At 40.6% G+C, this 25,240-nt stretch overlaps 1 protein-coding gene across 2 annotated transcripts; it reads right to left on the bottom strand.

The window, feature by feature from the left end:
• Positions 1–103: 103 nt before the first annotated feature.
• cables1 (Cdk5 and Abl enzyme substrate 1) lies at positions 104–24,921 on the bottom strand. Of its 2 annotated transcripts, XM_067606189.1 has the most exons (10): positions 23,875–24,921; positions 16,235–16,306; positions 15,995–16,087; positions 14,587–14,664; positions 10,129–10,234; positions 8,426–8,582; positions 8,180–8,283; positions 5,541–5,647; positions 5,158–5,365; positions 104–2,048 (listed from the first exon to the last, which is right to left on the bottom strand). In XM_067606189.1, exons 1-10 carry the CDS (start codon positions 24,459–24,461, stop codon positions 1,908–1,910), a joined length of 1,653 nt encoding a protein of 550 aa, XP_067462290.1. In that variant the 5' UTR covers positions 24,462–24,921; the 3' UTR covers positions 104–1,907. The 2 variants fall into 2 exon arrangements, with proteins under 2 accessions (XP_067462290.1, XP_067462291.1); XM_067606190.1 differs by lacking the exon at positions 14,587–14,664 and having other exon boundaries at positions 23,875–24,918.
• Positions 24,922–25,240: the final 319 nt, after the last annotated feature.

Genomic DNA, 25,240 nt, shown 5'->3' with positions numbered 1-25,240 from the left:
ACGCCAGGCTTTAACGTGTAATCTTGCATTATGAAACAACCCGCAGGTTATCTTAAATATAGATTAGATTCAGGTGAAGCAAAAAACATGTCAGAGTCTCGTCTTGATTGAACAAGCAAAGCAATTTATTTACAAACATACACAGGTAATAAGTGTCGCCCATGAGTCTTTCCTCACAGTCTTTAGTGTGCATCATACAGCGAAATCTTTGGGCTTGCAAACAGAAATAAGCTCAGTTTTTTTTTCACCTTAAATCAGCATAATCCATGCTTCTCTCATTACAATTTGGTTTAGTCTTTGTGATCATTGTAACTCAAATACCATCAATACATGGAGCAGCATTAAATACCATTTTTCAAGTAGGCCTGTGCTCCTGATTCGGTGGTCTCTCAATACTCTGTTGTACTGTGTGAGACTACGCAATTCAGTCCAGAACATTTCAAGGTAATACAAAAAAAAAAGAAAATCAAGTTGAGATACATACATGCCAAATAAATGGAATAATACTTTTGTAAAAATTGGTCATTGTTAAAGTTGTCAATTTTCAGTGTTTTTTTTTTCAATAGATTTCAAATCAACAAATGCTGATTCACGTTATACGCAAATGAGTGATCTCTCATTAATCCCTGTCGGGATCTCGTTTTGACTTCCCCTCTCCAGAGAGGTCAGAGGTCAGGATCAGTTTAACAGCAGAGTCCCTGAATCCTGATGGGACTTGGAGTCTTGCTCTAGGCCATGTCAGCAGGGAGGATAATTACTGATACAGGATCTTAACCTGCATCCAACAGGTGAGGGATGTTCTCTCTCTCAACACTAGAGCACTCTGCTGTTCTAAATACCAAATCCTGATCACTGGTTAATGGCATTTTTGCACTCATGAACAAGAATTACCTTCCTGACCCCGTTATAGCACTGTAAATGTGCTAGCAATACACTCTAACATAGAGCACAGGGAATTCGACACTGATAAAAGTGGGTCTGGTTGCTGTAAGTCCATAGCAAGCATTTGACTGGTAGAAAACGAATGGAATACTTCAATGAAAATAGGAAGTCCCATCTTGTCTGCAAGTACCTGTGTACAAACAATAGTGACTTTTCATGCGGGTAGTTGTGGCTAGAAAATCGAGAAAAAACAAATCAAAATGTCCATTCGAATGATATGTGTGTGGTGCTTATGAACACAGCTTATTTTTCAGGGTTAGCTCCCAAGCTCATTAAAAGTCTGAAAAAATGTTTCCCCCCCCCCCCCCCCCCCCCCGAGTCTCGCAACATTGGAAAAAGTGCACTTTTTAAGACGATGACTTGCGAAAAGATGAGTCACTCTGTGGAATAACAGTCCAGCCAAAACCAGCCACTTAAAAAGGCTTTGTTTAAATTTTATGCAGGCCAGGAGGCAACCAATCATACCAAAGTTTACACAAAGGCGATTAATGAAAAGAGATGATAAAAAATCTTACAATCATTGGTTGCTTTTAACAGAAAAAAAAAGTCCACCATCAGATTCAAACAAAATAGCTCTCTTAATCAACAAGAGAGATTTAAAATATACACAGTGAAGATGAAGAGATGGGAAACATGCAAACTAGAAAAAACAACTTGTTTTGCAGACAGTTGAACCCTTTCTTTCAGAAGTCTGTGTAGTGATGAATATAGAAGTCAAATAATGGAGAGAAGTTTTAGAAATGTGTGTCCCTTTGGCTGATTTCAGGTCTCTGAGAGGAAGGAGAGTGTTGTCGGTAGTGATGAGTGGCTGCAGCTGAGCGGCTGCAGCTGAGCGGCAGCCAGCGGTACCTTGAAGCTGTCAGACAGGGACGGGGAATGAGGACAGAAGCAGGAGGATGGATACCGTGGGAACCAAAAGATCAGGAGGAGAACCTGGTGGTCGTCCTCCTGATGGGTCACTAATGCTAGGAAGTCTGCAGCAGGCGTCTGTAGTGGGGCATAATCTCATGTTCTGGCAGGTGCAGGTTGAACTCTAGTGCCACCAGGACAGGGAACTCAAAGGCTATCAGCTCTCTGCGGTTCACTCTGAACCTCTCCTCCAGTTTCTGCCAGAAAAAAAAAAATTAAGTTAAGACTGAACAATAGATACACAGAACGCTGCCTTCCTAATTGCTTCCCCATGACTCATAACCACACCCGCTTATTTTAAGCAGCACTTCATAAGGACTGGTCCTGCAAAACCACAATCTGAATAAGACTGGGTGACGAGATTCCTACTGTTGGTGAAATCCTTGTACTCATTATGTCAACAATGTAATGGTGGCAGGGGTGAAATGTTGGGTGCGTCCCAGTACCCACACTTGCATCTCTTGTGCACCCAAGTTCATGCACTGCCAGATAGGCAAGTGTGTCCCACAGCTTACATATGTCAACACACACTACACTTCACCCACACTGGGTGCATAATTCCGTATTAATGAATGACACAAAATACTCGGTCGCTGCTGTTATTTATTATTATTATGAAATTTGAGGTCAGTGGCTTGATACAATAGGGTGATTTTAATTGTATTTGACTTCAGAAGCCGCTATGTGGGGATAGCCCCACTCTCACGACACCAAATGCTTTTGAGTGCAGGAAAACAACAACATGCAAGCCACGCAAGCTACGGATGCTGAGAATGGCCAATTATTTTTTTAATGCCATTATCTCGAGATCACGAGTTAATATATCTCATTATCTCGAGAAAACAAAAGGCCGATTTCTCGAGATAACCTGATAATTTATCATGGGTGGAGCTTGTTCTCATTTGTCTTCTTTGTCATTGTCATTCTGTCTTCTCTTCATGTTCACATAGCTCAGCTATTTAGATCAAGAATAAGAAGCCTTCAGGTGGCTCCAAGGACATGGGTTCAAATCTGTCATATGTTGGTTCTTATTCCTTCTCTCCACCCCACTTTCCTTTCTCTCATTAAGTCTAACAAAATGAAAAGGTATCGTTTGGTACTTCTCCTACATGAAACATCTCATCATATTATGACCAGGAGTTAATCAACCTGCCATTTGGCCGTGACACAGATGTCATCAATACAGGTGCTGTTAAAAAATAATGGGTACTCCTTGATCTGACATTTTCAACTTAAATCAGTTGCTACAGTTGTCAAGACACCATCTATGCATGCTGGCATGGCACTCACTGATATCTGATAAACATTATAAGAAATAAGAAGAAACAACCTTTTGTTTTCTTGTGATAACAGGTTGATCATCTCGTTTTCTCAAGATAACGAATTTAACTCATGATCTCGAGATAATGGCATTAAAAAAACAATAAATGCTGTTATCTGATTGGCTATTTTGGTTTAGAAACGTCATTCACTTGTAGTTAGTGGTTAGCAACCGTTGCTTTTCTCCTGGAAAGTAATTGCCATCGTTAACAAAGTGAATTACCTTCTAAACACAGATTTGAAACTCTGCCTTTTGAAGAAAAGCGTGAGGTTAAACACCTTGTTGCCCACCAGCCACATGACACTGTTATAAACCAAACCACAGGCAAAAATAATCGCAGATTTAATGTGGAGTAGTTCTCCAGGAAAAAAATGGCTAACTGCTAGCTTGTCCAAGAAGGTACTTTTTTGCTTCCTGTGTGTGTTTTCGGAAGGGATGGCATCTTGCCAAGGGCAAGTTTTTAGGATACTAATGGTTTTGGCTGGATTTTATGGTGATTTAAAGGCAGCTCACTGCTGCTGAACTGTTTAATCCTGTGAGTAGTGAGATACTTATTTGCCTTTACTCATTCAGGTGTCTACCACTGTTCCCCCTCTTCCTCCAGTTATCTTCTGCTCTCCTTCCTGCATTTACTTAAAAGGGACTATATGTAAGAGTTTTAGTTTGAAACATTCAAAAATGGACTAAAACTATCCACAGAAATAGCTAACAGTTTTAACGTTATGTCAAAGATGTCTATGTATTGTGCTGCAGAGATATCTACCTAAGTTAGCATGCTAACCAGCTAACATGGCCCGTCCTGTCTCGTAATACCAATTTATACCTCAAGAGGCAATAGTGATTCACTGTAGCATCCAGTCTAATTTGAGAGGATAAGGAAGTAGCGCTGCTCTGCAGCTCATTCCACAGGTTAGATTTATTTAGCACTGAATTGATATTGCTAGCATACTTAGTCAAAGACCTAGTAAGTTACTTAGTTTACTAGCTAACAGAGTGCTAATGCACTATTGATTTGGTGCTAATGTAGCGTAATGCAACGGACACCTCAACTTTCTGGTGATATGCTGCCCCCAGTTTTTTTGGGTGGAGTATGAATTCGACAATTCTTACATATAGCACCTTTAAAACATGCATTCCCCAGAAAATGCCACTCCCCTCCTCCTCCTATTGCTATTCTTCAGCCTGCAAAGCCAGCAGCCTGTATTGACAGTCACATTGCCATATTTTATCTAGTCCTGTAGTTATGCTGTAGAAGAGTCAAAATATTACTATTTCAGGGATATGAAGCATTATGTCAAATTATAAAATCATGCAATTTTCTGGTCATGCTTCTCTCCAAAGTAGTTGTAGCCCCACCATTTTTTCCACCTAAAAATGCTACCGCTTCTAACAGTGCTTCCAAGCAATAAAAAGAGCCAATTGTATCCCACAATTCATTATATTATTAGTATATTGTCCAACACCAGTCCAGTAGTGACGAAGTTAAAATTTACATGATGGATTTGACGTGAATATTATTATGTCCAAACACTACAAAGTTATGGGAGAACTTCCATGAATAATTATCACGTAATGTTAAAGGGGACATATTATGCACATTTCCTGGTTTATGTGTTTATTCTGAGGCTCTACTGGAATATCTTTTCATGATTTAGAGTTTAAAAAACTCCTTATTTATCTTGTCCTTTATGCAGCCCCTCAGTTTAGCCTCTGTGTGAAACAGGCTGTTTTAGCTCCTGACTCTTTATGGCCCCCCTCCCAAGGAGCCCACTCCACCAATTTTACACATACAATCAGTTTACTTGTCATAAGAAGCACCACTCAGCCTGTGAAAACAGATGTGTTGGGTTTGGCTTGAGACTTGGTGACATGAAGTTTGAAAAGTGGAATCTGGAAACATCCCCTGAAAATCTTGTTTTGTTTTGGAAACTGCTCAACTAGCAACATCACATCCTGTTTTTAGATAAATACTAGGTCTTACTTACATCTATCAGAAGCTTAACCTCGTGTTTCTTGAGGTCACCACCAATCTTGGCTGCCAGGAGGACACAAGCTCCAGCACAGAGTTTACGATTCTGCTTGTTTAGTTTGCCTTGAAGAACGAGTTTTTCGAAATAGACAAAAGCCATGGCCACTGTCGGTTCCTCGTACCCACATTCGTCCTGGGCAAGTTTTCTTATCTCCCTTTTCAAGCTGCAGGGAGGGAAAAAGAAGAGAATAAGGGAGGGAAAACAGAAAAGCGGCGGAAATAAAGAGAAGAAATAAGTAAAACAGCTTACTTCTACAAGATAAATACATTTACGTTTAATCACAGGGATTTTCTTTATTAATGTATGTGAAACAAGCTGTACATTTCAGCCTGCTTTACCTTCTAATCTTGCTGAGTGTAAGCCTTATGTGGGGGAACTTCTCCTTGAAGGTTTCGTTCATGTCCTTTTTGAGGTCAGAGGGTTTGACGTATTCAATGACTGTTGTCTGGAAAGGAAAACCAGAGAGGGTGTCATAAAACGAACACAGTTTCAGCACTGAGCAAGGTGACTGGATCCTCACACACTAGTGTTAGATTCCACTATCTCATAATGAGGCTTTACTGAGCGCTGGTGTTACCTGTGTCTTAAAAACCAAGAGGACACAAAAGAGAGTTGATCCTAAGTGCTTTCCACGCCTTAATCAGACTGCTATCAAAGGGCATTTTTTAAAATAATCCTTAGTGCTTGCTATAACATGCTGCGAGTACCAAATGGGTGAGTCATATTAAGGCAATATAATGAGTGGCTGAGAGTTTGGGGATTCAAATCTGCTTGGACAAAGAGCCTTGTCAAACAAAAAGTGCATTTCCAGCACTTGGTTGAATCCAAGCTTAAATTTAAGCTGTTCTGGAGGCAAAATAGGACCTTTGCTGTTCGACATCTATTGTCCTTCCAGTTGGTTATAATAACATGGCTGAGATTTGGGAACACTATAGTACAATAGGGAACGAAACACTAGCAGTGAGATGATCAAACAGGCTTTAAACAAAACTGGAGAAGGAAACAAAGGCAAACTCTAAAATAATTATCCAAACTGTCCGTAGTAAAGACTCAAAGTTTACAGATTGATGTCCTGCTTCAACTTTTATTTTCCATACTGCATTTTATTGCACTTTATTTGACCTCCAAATTAAGTGTTACGCGTGATTTGACGAAAGCATTTTTAAATCTAGTCTTACTTTTCTCTTCCTGCTTCCATTTGTTCTGCCCTCTTTCCATTTTCTCTCTCGCCCCTTAGACACTTATACACAGACTGGCAGATCAAAACACGCATACAGTATATCCACGCATGCCACACATACACCCAATTTTTATCTCGACCAAACACACACACACATACCCTTTGCCCAGTGAGTGAGTAAGAGTTACTGGTAATCTTGTGTCGACCTCCATGTCCAAATCGCACTAAATAAATAAATAATATTAATAATATGTTGGTTTGTTTACAACCTGTCTGACCTTGATCTTGTGTGTTTTGCCCTTACGGATTTTGTCGTAGTGATTGCCGGAACTCAGCATTATCGTGTTACTGTTTATAATGTTATCATAACCGATAGAAATGATGGCCAAAAGTACAAAAATAAGCGCAAAGTTGTACAAAAAAAATATGAAATTATCCTTTAATAATGTGTCTACAGAGTGTGAGTGAAAGACACACATACAGCACATACAGTGGTGCTAAAAATAAAAGGATGACTCTCAGTATGCATGTATGGTATTGCAGGCACTGCATGAAGTATGAATAATGGCAGCCACCCCGAACACCATGCTACTGATCATGAACCACGAAGGAGAACGAATATGCTTATCAATGGTTGTAGCCCTGAGAAATGAACATGAAACAGGACAGCAATGATTCTGCATGACAGAAAATCTAGTTTACTATGACCAGCCCCACACTTACTTACTTTATGTCACCACATTAAACACATTATTTACCCCGAGAATACTATTTCATACAAGTAAACACCACGGTTTAATGTGAAAGCCAAATGTGCTCCATTACCACATTAAAATGACTACAGTCAGGTTTTTCGTGCATAAAGGTTTCCTCAATTGCACGCCATGTTTAAAAAAAAAAAAGGTAGTATTATCTTCTGCTTGAACTTGAAGGTGTAGTCAGGGAGTCATGTCTTCTGAGCAACCAGTCAAACCTGTGAAATGCTGAGAATTTACTGGTTCCATTCTTGTAGTAAACACAATAGCCATTGTTATGAGACATTGGGTTTTGTAATTGGAGGAAGGGAGTAGAAAAAAAAAAAAAAACCCAACATAGCCTGGCCTTGACTGAACATTTCAACTATGTCAGTCCTTGCTGTGTATTCTGCCAGTCTCCGTAACAAAAACAGAGCCCAGGAAAGAATGAGGTGGGAGTCTAGTCAGGGTTTTGTTCTTTTCCGCTAACCACAATAAAACATCCGTTCTTTTCCGGAAAAGTGTGAGAGTGATTAGCGCTGAGACACAAACACTAGCTGTTTCTCTGATGGAGTGGACTGTTTAAAAGCTACTGCCCACTAAACAGGGATAAAGTATGTGTATTAATTTGGGCCCCAGAAGGTGGGAGAGATTCTGGGCCAATGACCTTGCTGATTAAAACTGTCTGAAACATCCTCCTGGCTGCTTTTCAAAAACAGCTGATAAAATTCAGGAGAATTTTTAGAACAAACAGTTGAGGCAGACGAATCTTTCCGGTGTGTTATTGTTCTTGGTCATGGTGGGAAAACTGAGCAAAAAAGATCCATAATAACAAAAATAACCATTGGGGGAAAAAAACATTGACTTATCGTAGGACATTTCAACAAAACATGTCAAAAGAGATAGATCTATTTCAGCGAGTTATGTCCCGGATAAAAACAACTTTTCCTTTCTGCTCTCAAGAGGACAAGGCTGCAGTTGCTGCTGTTGTTGTTGTTGTTGTTGTTGCTGCTGCTACTGCTGGTGTTGGTGTGTGTTAGACACAGCTAGAGTACTTTCTCACCATGTATGAGGGGAAGATGAGGACTCTCTTGTGTTTTCCACAAGGCCACTGGGGGTCATCCAGAAGATTGGGGTCGTACTCACGGAAGTCAACCAAATCATTCCCTGCCATGACAACAAACACAACAACAGAGGTTTAGCCAAGTAAATATTTGCACAATTTCTTTTGTAATATTAATATACAGAATAATGGAGAAAACAACCGCAGGGCAAGGAAACCGCAACATTTTGTAACAAGTTGACTAACCTGTGTCTAGGCTGCTCTGGTTGCTGTTGGCTCGACCCAAACTGAGGCTGCGGTGGCTGGCGTTGCGAGACTGAGAGAAGGACGACGTGGAGTCGATGGTGTTTCTCCGGCCACCCAGCACATTAGTGGGATATAAGAACTGGGTGTAGGACACAGTCTGAAAACACAGGTGTAGATATAATGTTTGTTTCACCTTCACATTTTTGCTCTATGAATTACACCTGTTAGATTAATAGACGTCTTTCATAGCAGACAATTTGACTTATCATAGCAGTGAAATCACAGGTTTAACTAATAATATTATTTATCAAAACTGCCCCAGTTTGCCATACCAGTGAGCCAGCATGCACAGTACCAGAGCCCTGGAACTGACTCAATTAAAAGGAATGCAGTCGTTATTAATGTATTTAGTTACACCTGTGCTTCCTGCTATGACATGTCAAAATACTGCTGTGAAAAGGGCATATGGTGTGTGGTTCAAATATGATAAAAAAAAGTGCATTGAGTTGTAGAAATGATCTTGCTGTACACCACATACAGAAAAAACAAGTCTTCTGAGTTTATTTTCTCAATTTATTGAAATCACAGCGTAGTGTTTAAGATTAATAAACAGTTTTTTTTTAGCATCTAAAGTCACAGTGAAACAGAAGTTTGTGTGTCCTTGACTTCTGTACTTTGACAGATTTCCCAGTGAAATGGAATATGTGGGCGCACAGTAATTGTTCTGATAGCTACAATGACACACGAGCGGTCAAGCATGGTTTTATATGATGGGTGTGATAGCTAGATGTCATCCAAATTCAAATTCGATTGGATACATCTTTGTATACGCCCCTGAGTTCAAGATGAGTCATCAAACATATGAAAATGTTTCACAGGAAGATAAAAGACAGGGATATTGATATAAAAATACTAAAAATATATATATATTTTTGGATGTATTTGCATATGACAAGAACTGAACTCAACTGAATAAGAACTGAATACTTAACAAAGGTAAGTGTAGAGCTGAGAGGATGTATTTTTTATTTCACTGTGGATTTAAAGTAATGGCTGACTAGATAGCTTATGTACCATTCTAGCCTACATGGCAGGCAGCAACTAACAAGTTTGTGAGATAGCTAATCTTCCATCAAAGTTCAAGCATTGGTGAGCTGTGACTGAGTAAAGTTTTGGGGGAAATACCATAAATACTGTCTACTACTTTTGGGAGGTTTTGGAAGGAATACAAGTGTAAATGTTTTTGTCTAGCATGTTACAAGCTACAGGGATAAGAAACTGATAAAAAGTTTCCTTTAAGATTGTCTGGATGACAAAATATTTTAGAAAAGGTCAACTACTGAGATTTTAAACATCAAGATTTTGAATATTATCAAGAGTTAAGTTTAACTTATGGTGCTTTGTGCTTGTGTTTTAAAAACTGTGTTTAAAAATTATGTTTATTCAGCCAAAATGCAGACAGCAGCTTCTTAGCTACAAAAGAAATATGTCTAGTTATCCAGTTTCCGCTCTGCTGCACCTTTTCCATTTCTTGTGTAGATATTTGGTAACTTTGTTCTACATTTTGCTTCCCCAACACTGAATGTACTTGGATTAAGTTGGCGAAAACATCAGTTATTACCATTTTCAAATTTTGTAGTAGTTGTATATTTACTGTAAAAAAGCTTCCCCCCTCCACACAGACATTTCTGTGAGTTTCTCACCTTTCCATCAGCTCCTAATTCTACTCCCTCCAGCCCGATCACCATCTCCTTGGCACTGACGCCTCCTGACGGGTGTCGCTGACGCCCTCCTTCCAGCTTTACATCCCTGATGAGCACAAGACCTTTTAGAGCTTTCACCATGCAAACCATCTGTGCAGCTTCTTTAACTCCCATCCCTTTCCTTAACCGTGTTGCTGAGGCCTGTTATAGCTCACCTCCCCATCTCTACCTCACACATAGGCCCTCTATCGATCTGCGCTCATCAGCTGGCCTAGTTTCTTTAATTGCCTGTGTCTTTGGGTGCATTTCAGGGCAATCAGAAATAAAGTGCACCCTTGGGAAGAAGGATGGCGGAGAGTACAGTTTCCTTCTTGCAGGCCAGTCTCTTCAAACTCTGCTGCTGCCTCACCAACGCCTGAAATGCCATACTGCTGTGGGAGATTTGCAGGAGGTCAAATGCTCTGCTGAAGTAGAAAACAGACCGCTGGAGAGTAAAGTGTGTCAGTGGAGCAAACAGTAGAAAGTCCTCGACTGAACAAATTCTGTGCGAGCCAAATATTTCTGTATTTAACGTCTGCTGCTGAGAGCATACAGACTGGTGCTTTTACATGCAGTGTACACATTGAGTCATATTTAATTAGTTCATTTCAATGTTTGAATTTGAGAAAAGGGTAAAATATGAGTCATAGCAGTAATCCCAATGATAAAATTAACTAATTAAACATTGGCTACTGCTATGATTTAACTCCACTTGATGATTTTAGGTCACAGTCAGTAAAGGCTAATGCAGTCTGTGAGCACTGACATAAAAGATTACATGCCTGCAGTCCACTTTATTCACACTCTGCCATACTGAATAACTGATATCAAAGAGGTTATGGTAAGCTGAAGACTCTAATCCTTTCCAGTAATCTAAAATTTGTCATCAAAAGATCGCTTGAAAACCAAAACATTCAGAATGGCAGAGTGAATATTTTCAAAATAATAGCTAATAACCAAAGATTTCCAACATAAATATCCACCTGTGTTTATAAAATATTAACTTCAGACTTATTTTAGCACAATATTTGATCTGAAAGTTTAGAATGACAGCAGACACTAAATCGTAACTCTGTCTTGTTTTCCTACTCTGTGCTTATCTTTCCTCGTTCAGTCTTGCTTTCTGTTCAAAGTGGTGCCCAGATAAATAGAACAAATGACACAGTGGGCCCTCACATGACTCTCCTAGTGTTTTGATGACATGTGGGGCCAAACTGTTAAAATGAAAACAGTGTTATCTGGCAGACAGGCACGTCAGGACACAATGTTGACAGATGCATTAGAGACATGGAGATCCCCAGGCAGCAGACGTCTTATAGGACAGTGGAGATAAAATAAAAAGGGGAAATATAAGAGACGGAAAGCTTTCAAGGGAGAGAGCTTTTCTATGAAGCCATCCAGAAAATAAAAAAGGTTGTGCTTCAGTCGGCTGAGAATAAGGAGAAATGAAAGGAAAGCTGACATTGCTTAGTAACATGCATGAATAGGAATCACTGATTTCAAACATCTGGATGTTAGTAGTGTTATAATCTATGCAAAGTGCTCATTGTGCCCTGCCAAATGTTTCTAAATCTAGTATCAGGTAGGGGTTGGGTTGACTGGCTTATAGTAATGTCACAGTCTTTCCCAAGCATCAACCATTACACTATATTATGAGAATTACTAAGTTATACTTAAGGAATTCCTGTGAGGAAACTTGTCCTCTGCAATTGACCCAGTCTAATTGTTTTGGCTCTTGGACCAACTTCAGTTTTACTCCACTGCCAGAAGTATTACCTAACATGCAAGTTTTTTATGATCTGAGAAACTAGAGTGTACGGAGGAAACCCATGCCAACACAGAGAGAACATGCAAAGTCCACACAAAAAAGCCACAGTCGATCCCATGGAGTTTAAACCCATGACCTTCTAACTGTGACACAATTGTGCCCCATAAACAGATGTCCAATTAAACAGCCAGCATAGTTTAATGTTTTCCTTCCCTTCAAAGCAATACTTAAGACGTTTTGAAAAATATGCTTATTAGGGTTGGGTCGGTTTCCGGTTTTGCTGGTCCGATCCGGTTCGGTGTACAAGCTTAAACCGGTTTGATTTTATGTGAACTGACTGAACCGGCATTTGTCATTATGAGACGTTTAAGCGTCTCACACGTAGGCTCCGACGCTGAAAGGGCCAGCTGCTGCTGTCCACCCAGTTAGATGCCAAAGACGAGCTGGAAGAAGTGGGCTGACTCGGCTTAACGACACAGATCTAACCAATAACCCGGATAAACCCGGCCAGGCTGCTTACAGCTTCCAGCAGTCTGTGTTTTAAAAACAACCCACAGAAGGGACACGACAGAAATGTTTACCAGCCTGCACGACGGCTAGCAGCTAGTTGGCATGGCTAGCATCGTTGGCATAGCATAGCCATGCTGTGTGTAGCTGCGGCGTAGCACAAGGAATGTGTCACACAGTTGTCTTGACTGTGGTGCCGCTACATTCACATTCATGGGCTCTCATTATCTTCTATTCAGGAGTGTCTGAGTCACGTACACCAATCTAGTGGTAAAATTCGGTATTACCGGTCCGGTTCAGTATTTGGCTTAATATCAAACTAGTTTGAAAATTTTTTACATTGGCCCAACCCTTCTTATTCTTGCCAACCGATGACAAGATCCATACCACTCTCATGTTAGCATGCTAAATATGAAGCTGGAGCTAGCAGACTGTTAGCATAGCTTAGCATAAAGACTGGAAGCAAGGGGAAACAGCTACCCTGGCTCTGTCCAAAGGTAAAAGAAAAACCTGCCCACCAGCACATCTAAATCTCACCAATTAACACATTATATCTTGTCTGTTTAATCCATATAAAAACCGAAGTGTAAAAATGACAAGTTGCAGTTTTATGGGGTCTAAGTGCTGGTTTATTTCTTGACTTCCTCGAGTCTTGTTTTCACTGTGAGGGAAGTCAGTGCACACGGCCAAGATATAGTCCCGCACATAATCCCCCTATACAACCACAAATTGTAATTTTTGCTTTAAGATTTTAGCTTTAGCTCTATGTGCTGGTGGGCAGACTTTTTCTTTTACCTTTAGACAGAGCCAGGCTAGCTGTTTCTCCCTGCTTCCAGTCGTTATGCTAAGCTAAGCTAACCGGCTGTAGCTTCATATTTACAGAGAGAGGTATCGATCTTCGAATCTAAATCTTGGCTAAAAAGTATATTTCCCACACCATTACTTTAAATTTGAATATTTACTGTTATACTTGTAGAACTGTCCCCAAATTTCATCATACATAATTTAGGACTGTACTTGTCTGCTATGCAAAATTTGGCAATGTTTGTTCATCGGACGATAGTTATGAGGAAAGACAGGAAGAACGAAGCAGCAGGCAATCAGCCATTTGGGCACAGTCATCTAATGAAATGTTTTGCAGTTACAACACTTGACTGAGCCAGCCAAAGTCTGACTGTAAACTGTCAATTAGCAGTGATCCACAGTCAAATGTGCATATTGGATAGCCCTGGGGGTTTATTAACCCTTGACCTTGCACTAATTGGCTGGCTTAGGAAATTCCACAAACGGATTGAGCCTTTTATGCTCTTCACTAAGCCCCAGTATGGAGCTTTTCTTTCTGTGCATTGTATTCTCTGGTGTTTATCTGTCTCTTTTCTCTTTGACTTCCTCCAAAACACACCGTTTCATGTGACTGGTGGGCGTCAGGACCACGGCTGTACTAGAGCTATCCCTGTGTAAACCAGGTAAGAGTCTCTGAGAGCCATTGCAGTCTGGTGTTGCTTAAAAAAAAGGAAATAAGTGTTGTCTACAGATAAGCCAGAGATGTGTTCTGTTCTAGTGCCAAGAAATGTAAATTCTAAACCCAGCCAAAGAGCAAACAAAAATGGTTAATGACAAACTGTCATGGCTGTGGGGACACAACAGAAACTTCAGACTGCCAGAATCATTAGACCAGTGAACAACACATGAAAGTAAATTAATGATGAATCCCTGCTGAGGTATAAAGGGCTAAAATTTCAAAAATCTATAAAGAGCAGGCACCTCAGGAGAGGTCAATCTTAAATGCTACACAGCAAAGCCAGCGACAGTTGCAACAGCCAAAAATGGGTTGACCTGAACAAAAAGGATGAGTGCCCAAAAGCCACCAGAGCCATTATGGAAAAAGCAACACAAGCAATAAGCATTAGGCTACAGTGTAGTCTTTACGAAATTAAGCATTTAAAGCCCATTGCAACCCACTGTTTAGTTATTTATTAAACCTTAAAAAGGTAAAAAATGCATCCACCAAAACCAACCCTTAGTGATGTATGCACCAGTCAAAGGAGAGTACATCCATAGAAAAAAGGGATGAGAAAACAAAGGGAAAGAGGGAGCACAGGCTGGAGGAAGTTACAAAGTTCGGCATGCTGTAGGATACATACCCTGCTTGGCTACAATCTCGATAGGGCAGGACAGAAAATACACTATAGAAGGATCTTCTGCCACTGATAAGGACTATCCTATAAAAACAAAAATGGTAAACAAGCTAATCAATATCTATCTGACAAGATCCACAGGTTAAAGTTGGAGAGAGTGTGCAGTAAAAAAAAAATCAGAATGAGGAGAATGAACTGAGACTTTGGTGTGTGATGTTTTGTAGTACATATAGTATATAGTCAGTGGTTTGGGGGCAACAAATGATGCATTTTTGTTACAATATCTTATTTTTTTAAGAGTAAACATGCTATTTTCAAACTAAATTGGCTTTTACTCATGTAAACAGGAATGCAGTATCCAATCAGAGATGTTTCCCAGTGACCAGATGTCAACAGCACAGTGGGCAGAATAGCGTTGACTTTAAGTAACACTACAACTATTTCAAAAAGTCTTCATTTAATAGCTGCAGCTCATAGACACATGATGAATTTTACGACTTGGCCAAAATCGGCATCAAGGACATAAACAACACATGAGTCACAAAGTGCCAATTAATAAACAAGCAGTTCTTAATGGTGTGGAAAATCCAGCTCACCATTCTTCCACATCACATGTGGATCTGGATATAAAAATACATCAGAGGCGAACTATCAGATGACTTAATTTTACTGGAACTAGTGGAACTTACCAAAACAGTTGACTATTTAAGCAAGATGACTGCTACAAGGTTCAGTCTGGGTTATTGTGCTATCTTCTTATGCTTGTCCATATCAACCAAATACTGAATAATGATAGAACTGAGGACTGGAAAATACATATACACTTAAAAAAATATTCAACTCAAAAGTGATTCATTACTCAAAAAGCATCAGAACTAGACTCTGCATGACAAAACACCCAAAAGAAAAGCTAACTAGCAAATTATCTTTCCAATCCAAAGAATGTGACTGATTATGATAAATAATTACCAGAGCAGCCTTAAAACTTCATAGGTCTCCTGGCCTGGACTGCAACGATCTTTACTTATTTTATGATTATAGGGTAAAACATCAACCACTGTGCAAAAATATGTCTGTATTCAAGGATTTGGGGTGTAGATGATTATGTAAACTGTGAGAGTGAGATGTGATTTAGCTTTTAGTAGTCAGTGATTTCATGGTGTGATTACAAATCTACAAAAGGTAATCAAATAAAGATTTAAGTAAAATAGAACATTTTAAATAGAGATAGGATTCTCAATCAATTACATTTTACCTCTAAATTTGAATGACATGCTGTGTATGGACCGAGCCTGCTCGCCTGAGATGTGTAATGTGAGAGACATCCAAACAGCAGTTCATTGACTGGAGGCAGCTTGCTATTATCCACTGAGGACTTGTATTGACTAAAGGACAACATTGTTTGCCTCCATACCTTCCATTGCGCATATCATGTTGCCTCATGTTCTTTATGAAGTGGACCTTCTTGAAGCTCTTTGGTCGGGGGGAACCCGATAGGGTTCGGCATCTAAAATGTAAAACAAACAAAAATATCAACATGTCAAAAAACTGAGAAACTATGACGGATACATTACACTGAGTTGAATGGCTCATTTTAGACACAGAAATATAGTAGCAGACAAAGTGTGTATGGTATATCTGTACAGTTAAATACCTGCGTAGAGGAGCATTCTCCTCAATGTCCTCTAGTGTTTCAAGCGAGGAGCGCTGAGAGATGAGTCTTCGTCTAGACAGACAGACAGACAGAGAGGAAGTTTTAAGTGAGGGGATGTGAAGAAACATTATTAACACAAAAAAAACCTTACATAAATAACTGTCAATCTGCAAAACAGTTCTAAGAATAACTCTGGCAAAATAATAATAATCCTTGTCATGATCAGTTTTTATTTTTGCTATAGCAAACACACTGCAAAGCAATTTCATTAAAAGGCACAACACCAAAGTCAATTCCACAACAATACCTAAATGGCAAGAGTGGGCACTGAAAATCCATAAGAGGTCATTACCCTGAAAATTGAGGTCAGTCTAGCTTTTAGAATAAACCAAGGTACCAGCATTCACAAACAGTGGAGGGAATTTTTACCCAAATCTCCATTTACCTACTTAGTGCAAAGCAATGGCTCAATAACAATGGATAAAGCTGCCATCCGCCACACTTACACAACTACTAACAAACTGTATGGCATATCAATCATTTTTCAGTGACTGTATAGTTTAGGGTGGGGTGTCATTTGATAATTTTCGATATTTGCACCAATATGATACCTTAGTTTCTACAATACCATTTTCAAAACCTTAGTTTGAGGAATATAAACATGTAAACAATGTAAAACCACAACAAATTTAACAAAGTGTGACAAACTGTTCTATGCACAAGACCTTTGCCTGAGTAAAATATAGTTTAAAGAAAGGCAAGATTATTGATTTAGAAATATTTGATCAAAGAATAAGTTAACAAGTCGTAGAATCTCACTAAGAATTCAATGACAAATTTATATATATTGCATTTTTTGATACTTGCTGCTATAGACGCTTTTCAGTATAGGGTTTGATCCCCAGCTCTAGCAATAAGTATCCGTGTGTTCACCTTGAGCCTTGGAACAAAAGTCAAACACCTTGGTTAAATTATCACCTGTCTCTGTATGTTCTGTGGTTAATTTACAAAAACGAGTCTTGGACGGTTATGATCGCCATCCATCAACGCCGCCGTGTGCCTGTGTGGTCCATGATCACTCCTCAATCTTGCGTAGATCACAGAGAATTTTCCAGGATCAGTGCTGCTGAGAGGATAACGAGCTGGCTCTGCAAGCACTTTGTGTAACACATTTTTGTCACAGATGGCCTTTATTTCACACTTTAGTTGCACGACTCAACAGGCTAATTCTGCTGCACCACTTTTTATATGATCAGCTGCCAGTTTCAGAAACAAACCCACATGTGATAGCTAAGTATGCCTGAGCTGTTCCAAAATTCAGTTGTAATTGCATGTTTAGTACCACAATAGCAACATAATCCAACTCATTAGTCGACCTTACGAAGTAGCCACATTTAAACAAGTGAAAATTAACACATTAGTGGTCAAATTACAAAAACCTGACACATTCTCCCAAAGGGTCTGTCCATCATCAAGTACTAAATTAATCTTCAGCAGTCGGAAAAGCCAAGTAAAAGTGCAAAAAACTGACTGTTCACACCATGCATACTGTTCATCATCTTTGCACCATCTCTTTCCACGATGCAACATGTGTTGTAATGCTGTAGACCCTGCAGCACGAGGACAAACTGATGACACTTGCCCACCCCTCTTCACTGAGCATTTCAGCCGAGGGGAGAGACAGCGAAGCGTAACGCAGGGTGGCTGGTTAATAAATGACAAGAGCATGAGGACAGATTAACAAAAGATGACTCTGTCCTTGAGGATCTCCGCGGGTTTAAACCAACATGAGCTGAGTGAACGCTGTATACCAGAGGAGATGGGGTGGGATAAATGTTTACATGAGGAGCCAGACTGTTGAAGCAGACAAGAAACCGAGGGCCATTATATCAGCCAACCCTCTGCACTGTATATTATGACTCTAATGATCATAAACTGCTGGGAAGAACATCAAGTCCTGATAAAGGGCATAAACAGTAAAATTGTTGACCCTAATGAATAGAACAGTGGGCAGCTGACATCACCGCAGTCTCTGCTAGCGCAAGACGAAAGGGTCATTATGAAGGGTCTGACCTCTGCTTGAAGGTCAGACTTGTGGGATCATGTGATTTATGGTCAGTCTTACATCATCCTCTTCCAGTGACAAGCCTGAGATGGATTGGCTAGATAAGGATCTGCGACTAAGTGGTCAAGGACAACAAAGGCTTTAGTTTTCTCTGATGGTGCATCACTTTATTTGCAATTTTAGTCAGATGCTAAAACTACTTCATGCCAAATGAAGCTCTCTGAAAAAATAAGGTCTAAATATAGTGTCCTGCTTCTGTATTTTGATGTATGTCCAGGTGATATTGGATTTTGGCATGGAATATAACACTGTCTTTAGCTAATAAGAAAGGATAATAACTTCTTTAATCCAAAATTGACTAAAATTGAGATTACTTAAAGCTGCACTAATTGATATTTGTGAAAGGGGTCACTCATAGTAACAAACCCACAGAGAATTATCACCCGTTTCTGCAGTTCCCCTCAGCCCAACAAACAGTTTTAGTGTCTTTCAGCTCTTTGTTTTGGTTTTTATGGCCCGCAGCTCTACTGTTTTGGTTCACTCTCACCGCTCTCATCAGCTTCAGATAGACTCACTCTATGCTGTCTGCCTGGCACCAAACAACAGACAGACATTGTTAGCATCTTGCTGTTCACACAGTGCAGCATTTAACAGCTAAAGAGACAGATATTTCCTTCAAGAGTTGGTAGAGTACAGAAAGAGCTAAAAGGAGAGAGAATAACAAACTCGTATTTACAAGCTGACCAAAATCACTACTTCAAATGAATTTTATTGTTTCTCCCTGTCTGCTGAATGTGTAAAAAAGGCAACTGTTTGCTATCATTGCCATAACTTTATTAGGTGATAATATGTCAATGTAGTGTTTACAGCTTGTTTTGTTAAAAAATGAATTAATGTTTAAAAGAGTATAAGTTTGATTTTTTCCAAGTCTATATTATTACATTACTCACATGCCAATACTGTATGTGTACTGAGTTGAACATGCAAAAAAGCATTGAAAAGTGCAGCTGAAGCTAATATAGGACTTATATATAAGCCATAGGCCAATGCTTCAAAAATTATTCCCAGTTGGCTGAAGGTCACAATTCCAGTTCACGAGGACACACGTGAACTGTGCTTGTGAGCACTTTGATCGAGCCACTGTGATTGACCAGCAGCAGGATGTGTTTTTAATGCAAAAGATGTTTTCCAGGCCAGTAAAAATCCTGGAAACAATAACACGGGCCAGGCTACTCATTCACTTCAGACACGACGCTAGCAACTAGGATTAAAACAGTCCGTTTTTTATCCAGTTTGACATGAACAAGGCCCAGTCAGACGCTTCAAAGAAGCCTCAGTATAAATTAGTGGTAAAAGAGCAACAACAAGCATCCTTCAGTGTCTCTGAAACAATTCCTGCTATTGTTGCCTCAAGTAATTTTGTTCAAGTAAATACAACCCATACTGCATTACCCATTTCTACAGCAAATGCAATATCATCCCTTTGCAATGAAAATGTTTCAAAAAGCTATTGATAATCCTGCCTAGTGGTGCCTTGCAATGAAGCTATAAAACTCAAGTGGACTATTTAGATGTGGAGATTAAACAGTTTCACACGTACGCCCCATTGGCAGCTTGCCACAGGACATAGTCTTCCATTTTGCCGGAGAGCTGCTGAGTGAAAATAAATGTAATGTTCAGGGCTTCTTCACGGAAATGTGATTATTCTGATTTTTTTTTATAAAATCCAGTCAGGGCAGTTCAGCTTCTTTGGATCTAATATGCACTGGGGACAATACATGTGGTGAATCAGCAGATTTGAAAAATAAATGGTTTAGGTAAACATATTGAAACACAACTGAAACAATTACAACAGCAATATGCTGCACTGTTAGCTGGTCAGGGTGAGAAGCAGGACAACTCTGGGGTCCATCTTGACTGTATGCATAGAGTAAAACACATGCTGACCATTGTTCTTCTGTCATATATTTGCATTGGGTTTCTTCAGTCATATCCTACAGGGGGCATTTGTTGACAACTCAGGCATTGAGAGACGCTGTGAAGGAAAATGAAGCATTCTTATATAATCCTGTGATTATGCCAACCATGACTTCACCGAACAACAATCAATCTCATAACCAGAAGAATGTGACCCAATCACATAAAAACTCTAGAGGACCATTATAATGGGTGTGCTGCTTGTTTTCCAGCCACAGCTTCTGCTGCCTCATGCTAAAAAAATGTTGTGAAAATACAGTACATGCTTCTGCACTGTAATAGTGTAATGGAAACCTAACTGTAACAGGATGTGAGAAGATTTAGCCTGGCTATGTTTTAGGGGAGAAAGGATGAAATGAAGATCGCTCTAGACCTTAGGCAGACAAGGCCAGATGGTAATAGTTGTGCTATATTTAAAGCACAGCTCTTGCTGTGCTGATTCATGATGGATGAACGCTGAGGAGTGGAAGGAAAGCTGAGTATGAAATCATCCATCATTTTCATGCATTCGATTCTGATGAGGATATGGTCTAAAACAGCTTTGGCCTCAGAAAGTCTATTTTGGCGGCACATCAGAGGCTCCGCAACTTCCTGAATGGGAGCCGGACTAAAGGCCAAAAAGTCTGAGGGGAGAGTGTGTCTCTGATGCCCCTGGGAGAGGAAGTGGAGGACAGAAAATACAGAGCAGAGAGCCAGACTGCTTCTCAGAAAGCCTGGGCATCCTGCCTCTCCCAGCCAGGAACCTCTGGACACGTTTCCACCAGCTGCCCTCAGAAAACAAACCAGGCACTGTGCAGAACGCTTGTCTGTCTGCGCGTCGGTGGAATATGGCCGTGCTCCATCAACAGGTTGCTTACTTCTCCACGTTAGAACTCATTTTGTGTGGACGACCTCCAAGTACACTCCAAAAGTAGAGTACAGTCAGGGTTTAACAACTTCATACTGTATTTACCATCAGAACAGAACGGTTGACTAGAAAAGGGATGTCAAACATGCAACACTGTGGTTAGAGCTGGGTACTAAACCCTAATACTTTTATGGTACCAACTGCAATGAGTATCAAGAGAGTATTAAAATCTGGTATTTAATGCTTTGATTGGAGATTTATGGATGTGAATCCTAACTTTGCCAGATTTCAATTGTATTCTATTTAGTAAAATTCCCTGTATGGCTGCTTGTGTTTAACATTTTGTTGAATAAAAAAGGGTTTTGCAGGAAAACATGTATATATTCCTCAAAGAAAGGTGTCAAAAAAAGAAAAGTATTTTTGTGGAATCACGACCCAAACTCAGGTATTGCATCAGCATTGCTATTTCAAATGATACACTGCGCTAACTGTAGTAGAAATGGAGTGTTTCAACTATCCAATGAGTATTGTTGTGAAATACAATATAATGCAATTCAATACCACATGCATATACTATTCACTACCATTCAGTACCACCATGTGCCCATTTGAGACAAACAATGTTCACTATGAGCCTGAAAGTTGACAGACAGTTCACACCACAACGTTTATTTAGCATCTGTTCCAGAGCTTTTGATGGTATTACACAATCTTCCTCAGCAGAAGGAGCTGTTGTGGATGTGCAGATGTCCAAATTTCCGTGTTTCTGGCACTTTAAGGCTAAATTTATTTTGAGCCTGTGTATCAATTCAACAGTTTATTTCTGAAGCTGTGGTTTGTGCTGTTGTACTGGACTGTATTTCTGCAATTCTGTCCGTTTCCTATACATTACCAGCATTCAGAAATGATTAACTTCTTCGCCTTGAGTCTTATATAACCGATTCAATGCACCTCATTAAAAAAGTACAGATTAAAGACACTGGCGGCGCTCTTTCCATGAGGTCAGGAAGGGGAACTAGATGCTTACTGAGTGTTTCACCATGAAACAGCTTCCTGAGAAGTCTGGCAGCGATACCAGAGGGAGGAGAGGATTTGGGTAAGAGAAGGGCTCTGAGAGGAAAGCGGAGCAGAGAGGATTTGACAGCGGGTTCTGACAGCAAGAGAACCATGAGACTACTGTTACTGACAGCTGTCTTGCTGTGAGGCGAGACCCTCCGAGCCTCTCCTCCGCCTCAGACGTGAGGACAAAGCAGACAAAGAGGGCGAATTAAAAAAAGCATCCACATGGAGGAGCAGGCCCCTGTTGAATGTGGAGTTGAACAAGGGTGTAGAGTTACAGGATGTTTACATCACACAGAGGGAGAAGGTGACAGCAGGTGTGTGCCAGGTTTTGGAATGACATTCACTAAAAATAATTTGGGAGCTAGCCATATGTGTCTATGTGAGCAAGTAAGCGAGACAGAGAAGAAAACAGAAACAAAGAAAGAAACTGATTAGGTGTGCTGAGTTCGCTCTCCAGGGAAAACTAGGTTACAGCTCCACAGCTGTTGGACCTGTGATCATATGTATGTGTCCCTGTCATAAGGCTACAACCACCTGCATGGAGTACATATACAAACAGCAAACTTTCTCCTCCTGCTGTGTATTGCTGTGTCCAGTGTTGCTTAGAACCAAAAGTACCTTTTCAAAAACAGCTGACTGTGAAAGAGCTGCAAGAAAACTGTTCAGGTTCATTCATTACATTCAGGGCCCTGCTCTTTACACACTGTAAGTTCCAAATAAATTCAGTCTTTAAACCTTAAAGATCACCTCCAGTCATGTTTTAAGACATGCAAAAAAATCTCTGCTCGGTATAATAAATTGTGTCTGATATGGTTTCTCCGCAAAAAAGTTCAATTCCCTTGTGAAAAAACCCTTAAAATGACATCTATTCCTTCTCCCTCATTAAAAATCCAGAAACTATGAATATGCAAATATTGTTTCTTTCAAAAGTTGAAATACTGTAAAGTCCATTCTCAGTGTATGTGCCCTGGAGGTTTCAAGTTTCCACATCACACCTGTGTGCGTTGTATACTGGAGCATCATTGGTCCTAAACAAGTTGTGATGTCACAAATCACACTTGAAGATACACACCTTAAATTCAAATTTTTGGTCATCTGCCAAAACTGTTCATTTTCAGCAGATGGATGTGAAAAAAAGCCTTCTGGTGTCAAACCCTGTGCATACATGCACAGTGAAGCGCAAACAGCCAAGTGAAGTAACAAGAAGAAAAACGCTTTTTTGACTGGAGGGGGGCTTTAACTGATTAATATGTGCAGCATTTGCCAAGTTATGAAATGCACATGAAACTACAGATCGACTAAAATATAATAAATGAAATCATAATCTGGCTGCTCCTATGTTGACAAAATCAAATGCAATAGGGGGCAGTGGCATCATATTGTAATTAACTGTGAATATGCAACATGATTTTGAAAACATGACATCTTGACAGTTGTCTGCAGGACTCTTGTGACTTTACTAAACATGCATAAGGACTTGACTGCACCTTTGCATGCTTGCAATAGCAGATGGTCTGATTTTTGGGCTCTTTGGGAAGGAGAACAGTTTTTGTTTGTTTCCAATGATCAAATCAATGTGCACTTCAATGAACTGGCTGTGCAGATCCTGCGCCTCTAACGTCCCCATTTCACCATGAACAATGTACTGCATGTTCCCCAGTTAAGTATAACCGTTGTTCATACAGTTACCTTGACCTCTGCAGCTCTATGGCAGAGTTGGCTATCTGTCCGCCGTCCAGGGAGTAGTTCTGGGAGGCTTGCCTGGAGTAAGAGGCAGGTAGGATTCCCTGAGTGTACGTCTGCAGCCTCCCTCTAGTCGAGACTGGGACCGCAGAGAAAGGCGAGCTGAACGTCGAGGGCAAGAAAGCGTCGCCCTCTGTGTCTGTACCCGCCGGGGCAGCTGCGGGACTCGACCCCAAACTGGCCCGACTGCTGGCGAGGAGAGCCTGGTTTGCAAAGGCGAGCGCCTGGGCGGCCGTAGTCGCCGCCGCCGCCGCAGCAGCAGCAGCAGCTCCAGGGGCGCCAGAAGCCCCGTACGCCGCCGAGCGCTCCGGAGAAACCAGGCTATGTCTAGTCCTAGCTTCAAGCGAGTTCTCCTCTTCATTTTGATTGTCGGCGTCGTCTTGCACGGGTCGTCCATCTAGAGAAATGTTGCTGAGAAAAGACAGCGCCGCTTGCCTCCTCCTCGGGTCTATGCGTTTCCGCGTATGCTCGATACTGGAGTGCTTTATCTGTAGCGTGGCTGTGGATGTGTTGCTGCTCGTAGCAGCCGCCATGGTCCCACTTCCAGTGATCCGAGTCCCCGCAGCAGCGAGCTTACCTTGCTGACATTAATATTGTGTTAATCGTGCTTGTGTTGGTGGTGAATGGTAGTGGCCTGTCTTTTAAGTACATGCGTTTAACTGGGTGAAAACAGGGAGGTCACGTGTGTGCAGTATTGTGGCATCACAGGGAAAATTTGGACCAATGGGCTGTCAGGAATACATGTGTTTTTTTTTTGTTTTTTTTTACCTTTTCCTGACTGCTGAAGCCTCCTCTCGCTTCTCTCGCTTCTCTGACAGGGTATGCCAAAATTACATAAACTGAGCACCACACTGTGTAATCTGGATAACACAAATCTGCAGATTTGTTACATGTAATAACTCACATTTTCCCCTCTTTTGCATTGGTTTGCATACCAAATCACAAAGTATTTTTTTTAACATAAAGGCAGGAACTTTTTGTGTAGATTTCCAAATCTCATCAAAGCATTGCGATTAAAGAGCTGCCTGCTGTCTCCTCAGTCCACACAAGGCGCAGTTGTATGCACAATGATCAATGGGCGCTGACAGAATGGGGCCTGTCTCCGTTTGTTTTGAGAAAACAGATCATTTTCTGAACTGTACAAGTCAGCATCACTGTGGCAATTGCGCCATCTGTCTGTTTGACGTGGACTGCGTTTGCTGTTTTTGGCCATATAACCCCGTTAAATGTGCCATCTAGTGGTTTTTTGTTGGCAGCCACAGCAGCCTGTGCAGAGAGAAAGAGAGAGAGAGGCAGGGCTGGAGGATGATCA

Source organism: Thunnus thynnus, chromosome 12, assembly GCF_963924715.1.
Source record: "Thunnus thynnus chromosome 12, fThuThy2.1, whole genome shotgun sequence".
NCBI lineage: Eukaryota > Metazoa > Chordata > Actinopteri > Scombriformes > Scombridae > Thunnus > Thunnus thynnus.
The sequence above is the reverse complement of the archived record's forward strand: the minus strand, read 5'-3'. Positions and strand labels throughout refer to the sequence as shown.

Bases quoted from the DNA above. Each gene is read 5' to 3' on its own strand.
- cables1 (XM_067606189.1), bottom strand. From the start codon at position 24,461: ATGGCGGCTGCTACGAGCAGCAACACATCCACAGCCACGCTACAGATA. The intron at 16,307-23,874 runs GTAACTGTATGA...CTGTCTGTCTAG, and splicing joins ATAGAGCTGCAGAGGTCAAG to ACGAAGACTCATCTCTCAGC. The intron at 2,049-5,157 runs GTAAGTAAGACC...TTTTTCTGGCAG, and splicing joins AGGTTAAGCTTCTGATAGAT to AAACTGGAGGAGAGGTTCAG.